General features: G+C 61.0%; 1 protein-coding gene across 1 annotated transcript in view; it reads left to right on the top strand.

Moving 5' to 3' along the window:
* The window catches only part of OCA2 (OCA2 melanosomal transmembrane protein), a 99,879-nt gene that overhangs the window by 28,771 nt on the left and 64,152 nt on the right, over window positions 1-6,956 (top strand). The window contains exons 11-14 of the mRNA XM_006167291.2: window positions 974-1,039; window positions 3,061-3,117; window positions 4,311-4,435; window positions 5,599-5,737. Of these exons, the coding sequence (XP_006167353.1) occupies window positions 974-1,039; window positions 3,061-3,117; window positions 4,311-4,435; window positions 5,599-5,737 (387 nt within the window). The remainder of the gene's footprint in view (window positions 1-973; window positions 1,040-3,060; window positions 3,118-4,310; window positions 4,436-5,598; window positions 5,738-6,956) is intronic.

Here is a 6,956-nt window from a genome sequence, read left to right as displayed (position 1 = left end):
GGGGGGGAGGATCCTGTCTGGATCTGAGCGTGGCCTGTCTGGCAGAGACGTGAACAAGTGTGGGGTGCAGCAGTGGCCATGTGCCCACTGAAATGGGGCCCGGGGCGGTCGGAGGGCAAGGATAGAGCCGAACTCAGGCCCACCCTGGCGGTGCCGCGGCCTGCCCTGGGAAGCACAGGCAGAACTCCCGGGACCGCTCTCGTTCCGACAGTCCACCTAGAAGCTGCTCACTCTACCACAGAACTAGTTTGCAAACTGCGTGGGTATTGGTGGGAAGGCGGGTGTTGAGTTAGTTTTGATGTTTCTTTTCCATGTCAACTTTGAATGTAAGCCCACATGAGAACAGTAGAAGAACTTGAACTTTGGAATTTTCTCCTGAGACTGATTTCCAATCGGGTCTTCATGGCATGACGCCCCTAGGCTCAGGCAGCCTGGGTCACAGGCCCGAGTCCCCAGCGTGTGCAGGGAGGTCCCAGGACGCGGACTCATGTAGTCCAGGGTTACTGCCGTGCCCCTACCTGGCCTCAGAACTTGAACTTTTCTTGGCCAGAGTTAACATAAACAAATGCTAACTCTAAAAGAAAAATGTCCCAGAACCCGCAACTTAGACATGAAACCACGCTGTCATCCCCAGCCAAGGAGCAGTGTGGTGGTCCGTGTGTTGAAGATCGCCGACATGTTGCAGGGGTGTGCTGCAGAAAGCTGTCCCACCCCTCAGGCGACCTTCTTCATGGAGTGGCCAGGGGCAGGGTCTAGATTTTCCTTTTTTTATTGCAAATCACTGACATTATGATGCATCGAGCCGTGAGTGTTTTTCCAGCACTTTGATAACCCAGTTTCAAAGGCGAGTGGACAGTGTGGTCTCCCTCTCGGGCCCAGTGAGTGGCTGGGTGGAGAGGGGAGCACGTGTTCAGAGCTCGCCCCTGGGAAGGTGGCGCACAGAACTTACAGCAAATCCATGCTTTGCTTCCAGAGACCCAGCCTGGCCCGCGTGGTGGCGTGGATCGATTTCGAGACGCTGGCCCTGCTGTTCGGCATGGTAATCACAGTCCACCCCGCAGGACGCGGTTCCCAGTCTGCTTCATCCTGAGTCCTTCTCTCTCGCTGCCGCGGCTGACTGTACCGCATTCATTAAGGGCACTGCCCCGCTGACAGCGAGGGTCTGACAGGGTTAGTGCAGGGCCAGAGGGTCTCTCCTGAGGACGGGACGCAGTGCTCTGCTTACTTGGCTGGGCATCTCCTCCCAGGACCTGTCTGACAAGGACATACAGGTGCTTCTTAATCTTGGCCACGCTGTGCTGAGGGCGTCACCACGCCAACTTGTGGAGGGGACTTCAGTGCACGTGAGGGCTATGTGGGACTCGGGTCGTGAGTCGACTCTCCTGGAAGACGCAGAATTTGGCCAGGGCCGGGGGCGGTGGGAACAACTTGTGCATCTTGAACACCCCCTGGGGAGGGTGACGTGTCTTCTCTGGGCTGGGAGACCTGCTTTCTGTAAAGAAAGTCCCTGCGTGTTCTCATTTTTCTTTGTTTGCTTGTTTCTTCTTTTTTTTCTTTTCTAAATAGTTATGTCTTGGGGCCAGCAGGTGCCATGGTAATTACGGTTTTGGACTCCCTGATGGCCAACTGTGGTTCAAGTCTTGGACCGGGCTGCTTGAAATTCACAGTGGGCGCCTGAGCATGCTTACCTCAGACCCCAGGAGAATGGAGGAAGGATCGTGGTGTGGCCACCCCCTGGGGGGATGATGTCTCACCTTCCCTCTCTCTGTCTCTCTGGCAAGCGGACACACCCTATGGCAAAGAAAAGAAAACCTAAAAAACAAATTTAATTTATTATTATTACTTTTTTTATTTGCTATAGGGCAATGTGCACTCACTACAGAGAGACAGAGACAGAGAGAAAGCAAGGAAGCAAGTTGCCAGGTCCAAGACTCGAACCACAGTCGGCCATATGGGAGTCCAGCACCTCAACCACCACAACACCTGCTAGACCCTCTTTTTCCTTTTTTAAAGGTTTATTCTTTTATATTTTCCATGGGCCAGAGAGAGAGAGAGACAGACACAGAGAGAGAGAGACAGAGAGACAGCCCCAGCAGGGTCTTAGTGCCGTGAACCACCGGCCTCAGCCAGCCCGCCCACGTGCAGGCCTGTGCCCAGCAGGCCCCAGTCTTCAGACTGGACCTGGAGGCTCCCTGTGGGATTGCCTTGCACAGTGTGTGTCGCACCGCCGCGCCGCCCTCCGGCCCCGCTCCGTTTTTCTCAGCGGTGTTCCAATCCCCCCACGGCTGGCAGACAGGACGGTGGTCCCTGCTGATGATGCCACGTGCCTGCCCGCCGACTGCCAAGTACCGTAATTTCCATAACTGAACTTCTCACAACCACCTTCGAAGATGCAGGACACTGAAAGGCGAGGCGAGCCAACCACCTTGACATGTTTACGTGTTGGAGGCCAGCCGGTGGACTCCCACATGGCCAACAGTGGTTCGAGTCCCAGACCCAGGGGCTAGGAATGCATGCCAGGCACATGTGCGTGTGTGCCCAAAATCCTGAGAGGAGAATGGAGAAGGGACTGCGGTGTGGCCATCCCCTGGGAGGTGATTTCTCAGTTTCTCTCTCTCCGTCTCTCTGGCAAGTGCACATGCCCTATAGCAAACATCTCTCTCAGAGAAAGAGTTTAGGTGTGGCCTGTGGACAGTGGCATGTCCAAGGCCATGTGTGGCCCGTGACCTCTGGCTCCAGCTCTGTGGCCCAGCCAGCACCTTGGCTGCCCAGCCCCGTTTCCTGGTTGACAAAGCGGAGTGCATGCGGCGTGCACCCCAGTGTTGTGAGGGTTAGATGGGTTGGAAAGGCTGGAGGACAAACGTGCAGCCAGAGCCGCAGGTGCAGAGCTGCGCTGGGCAGCCCCGGCTCCGCTGAAGGAGGCAGTGTGGGGACCACTGAGCAGGAGAGGGGAGGTCGGAGACGGGGCTTCCGGGCAGCGCTCAGGCCGCAGCGGATCCCCCTGACGCCACTGCAGCGCCTTCCCGGCTAACGACGCGCTCTCTCTCCTCTTGCCCACAGATGATCTTAGTAGCCATATTTTCAGAGACGGGCTTTTTCGATTACTGTGCTGTAAAGGTAGGTCCGACGTCTCGCTGCATAGTTACAGGCTCGCTCGTCCGCCCATGTGCTTGTCCGCTCCTGTCCGTCTAGTAACCTAACTGCTGTTTAAAGGAAGCCTTTTAGAGTTCCGCCGTGCTAAGTTGCAGGGCTCTAAGTGACACGCAGAGTGTTGGCGTGGACCCACAGAGAGGGAGCGAGCCCTCAGGCTGAGTGTTTATGGCACTGTGTTTAAGCCGGTGAGCGCCACACGGAGGCCCTCGGCGTGCGGATTTCCCACCCCCGCTTTCATGACTGTGCCTTTTGGTGAAATAATTCCAATGTTCTTGCTTTCCTTCTTATGCTCTTTCATTCTTCCTCCCTTCCTTCCCTCTCTCCCTCCCCCCTCACCTACCTACCTGTCAACTATCGAGATAAAGAGAGAAGAGGAGGGAGAGAGAAAGACAGGTACCCTTGACAGGCCTCATCACGCAGTCCCCCCGGCCCTGCGGCCAGCCAGGGTCGTGGGCACCTGGTGTGTCAGCCGACCCAGGACGCCACCCGGGCCTTCTGCGCGACCTCCCCTCACGGACGCCCCACTGGGCCGGCCTCAGGCTCCGTCCTAGACTCAGAGCGTGCACATGCCCTCTGTCGGCTGGGACCCGGGGGACACCCACCGGCAAGTGCTGGCTCTGGCACGTGGGCTGGTCCTGGCCTTCGGGGTGGGCCAGACCCGGCGCCGAGCCCTGCTGGAGCAGAGCTGTGCTGTACCGTGGACACGGATCAGGAGCCGAGAACGTCCCTGAGCAGGGTGTGATGTACTCACCAAGCCCTCGGCAAGCCCGGGGCGCGAGCCAGGCTGCGAATGTGCCCTCTCTGCACACCACACCCTGGTGGGCCTGGCCTCTGCCTGTCGCGGTCCTGAACGGACCCCTCAGTCCCAGAGCACCGCAGAGACAAGGTCGGTGGGTCCCAGACGCCGCAGCCCAGCCGTCTAACCAACGCTCCCCGAGGGCATCGCCCCGTGACGAAGCCCCCGTGACGGGCCACAGCGAGGGGCAGAGGACGTGGGCCAAGGTGGGCCCAGGAGGACGGGCCCGCAGAGCCCAGAGTGGCTGTCTCTGACTCCGTGGGTCTAGGTGCGAACCCCGTGGCCCTGCCGCTCAGAGGCACTGGGACAGAGCACACCTGGTCCCCACGCCCGCTCATGCCGCTTGTCCTCGCGTGTGCAGGCGTACCAGCTCTCACGAGGACGCGTGTGGGTCATGATCACCGTGCTGTGTCTCATGGCGGCCGTGCTGTCGGCCTTCCTGGACAACGTCACCACGATGCTCCTGTTCACACCCGTGACCATCAGGTAGGCAGGGCGTGTGATGGGCGTCCCGGCAGCCCGGGCGGGTGGCGTGCTGGTGCCCGACCTCGATGGACAGGCGTCGTCGTGCCCCCTTCACGTGTAGGGCTCGCCAGCGTCCAGCCCTGCCTCCGTGCTCTGTGTGGCCTGCAGGCGGCCACGCTGCAGTAGCAGGTGGCAGGAGTGCGGCAGGGAGAGGACGCGGCCCCGCTTCCCAGAGCTCAGGCGCGTTGGGGTGGGGGTTAACCCCGGGGCCCCTCTAGCTCGGCTGCTGGCTCTGGCTTTGCCGCTCGGATGCTGGCTCTCGCTTTGACAATCGGCACACACCATTATTATAGTCCAGGAGCAGATCCTGGGCGCTCCCTCCGCCCTGCGCTGCCGCTGTCTGGGCCTGACGTGCCGTGGGGCCACGCCAGGTCCTGGTCGCCAGCTTCCACGTGGCTCCTGGGGCCTGTCAGATTCTCACACCAGCCTAGGGGAAGGCTTGCGGCGACTCCGCCCTGAACTGAGGGCAGAGGTGGCGGGATGGCCCTGGGGGCAGCAAGGACCTCTCTGGACGAGTGAGACCCGAGGCCTGGTTAATACGCGGGCACAGGCAGTGTGTACGGTGGGTGGCTGCTGTGCACTCCTCTGGAGCACATTGGCCACCGCGTGCTCCCGGGGCGCTCAGGGGGCACATCCCCGGGACTGTGAGCCTGGGCCTGGCTGCAGGACTCCAAAGACCCCAGCACAGAGCTGGGGTGCAGCCAGGCAGGAGAGCGTGTGCCCCTTGTCCGAGGAACAAGCGGGGGCGTTGGGGTGGGCGGGTGCAGCTTAAGGCCTTGGTGTCCGGGGGGAGGCAGCTGAGCAGGAGACCAGCAGGCTCAGCGGGAGCTGCGTGCTGCCCCACTCCACTCCGGGGGTCTGCTGGCCTTTCTGCCTGTGCAGGGTCTGCCCTCCACCGGGGACCCACACAGGCCAGCGGGGTGGGGAGGGAGGGCTCCTTAGCACTGATGGGGCTGATGGGGGGCGTGAACATTCAGGAGGTCGGCGTAGCCGAGGGCGTTGCTGCAGAGGCGTACCCCCGATTGTCCTCACAGGTGTGTGTGCGTGTGAGTGTGCGTGTGCACGCCTCCCTTGCACAGGAGGTGTTTTACGTAGCATGATGTCGTTTTCCCCCTTCGTGACAGGCTGTGTGAGGTACTCAATCTTGACCCCAGGCAAGTCCTGATTGCAGAAGTGGTCTTCACCAACATCGGCGGGGCTGCCACCGCCATCGGGGACCCCCCGAACGTCATCATTGTCTCCAACCAGGAGCTGAGGAAGCTGGTACGTACCGGCATCCCGGGCTTGCTTCCAGGTAATGGAGGCTCCACCTGAGGGGGACGTTGGTGTCAGAGGTTGAGCTCGTGCACTGCCGCTGTCACCTCTGTGTCCGGCTGTGGGTCATCTGGGATGGTAGGTGACGCCTCCTCCAACGCGGCGTTAGCTGGCCTCAGTGGACTTGGTTTTCTGTCTCTTTACAATGTCAGTTTCTGACACACACGGCAGCGTTTACCTTTGGGGCACAGTGTGGCTTTATCGGGCACGCAGACCGAAGTCTGCAGACGAAGACCCAGTCAGAACCGGGCAGTCACCCAGCACCGGCAGTTCTCCAGGGATGACCGACGGGTGTCTCCAAAGCACGTGGGCAACTGCAGCGCCTCTAACCGCTCTCATTCTGACGGGTTTTCAAAGGGGCGCTTGATGGCATGAGTGGCGCTAGTCATGTTCACGGGAGCAAGAGCCCCTTCCAGCTGCCGTGGAGAGCCCCGCGAACTGTCCTCTCTGGAGTTGCGCACTGCCTTCTCCGACGTGCGGATGAGCTCGGACAACTTCACGTGCACGCCGACATTTATTTACTTGTAACTTTTCGGAGGGCTCATGCACTCTCCGGAGAGGGAAAGCGAGAACGCACCCACGCGGGCTTGTCGTGTGCAGTCCCCTCTCCATCCTTCTCTTGGGACTCTGCACATGCACGTGTGCTCAGACTGCTGCTCAGGCCCTGGCTCTGGCGCTCCAGCTGCCCGGTCGGCCACGTGGACTCAGCCGCCCAACCACGGAGGCCCGCCCCCATGCTCTGCATGAGCTCCCCGCCTCGCCGGCCCCCCGCCCTGGCTCCATCCTGTGGAGGCGCATGGCTGCTGGGTCCCGACTGCGCTGTGACACCACACCCTTTGTGGCTGTGTGGACGCTAAGAGAAGACCTCGAGTCCTGTCCAGGGGTCCCATCCCATGGGCCAGCGGCCCTGCCCGCCAGGCTGGGCTCGGAGGTGCCCGCGCACAGCTGCTGCTGCTGTGGAGCACGGAGTCAGTGAGAGAGCCACCCACCGCCACTGTGACTTAGCTCGTTTCCAGCAAGGACACGCTCAGGCTGATCTCGGCGGAGCCACACGGGCGGGTGGAGGAGCATGCGGGGTGGGATGGGCTCCTGCCTGGAACCCTCGCGGCTGGTCCCAGTGCTGGGTGGCCCCACTGCGGCCACGGGCACCCACGGCAGGCCGTGGCTT

Source organism: Tupaia chinensis, unplaced genomic scaffold, assembly GCF_000334495.1.
Source record: "Tupaia chinensis unplaced genomic scaffold, TupChi_1.0 Scaffold144682_1, whole genome shotgun sequence".
Lineage (NCBI taxonomy): Eukaryota > Metazoa > Chordata > Mammalia > Scandentia > Tupaiidae > Tupaia > Tupaia belangeri.
This window is presented reverse-complemented; position numbering and strand designations above follow the sequence as displayed.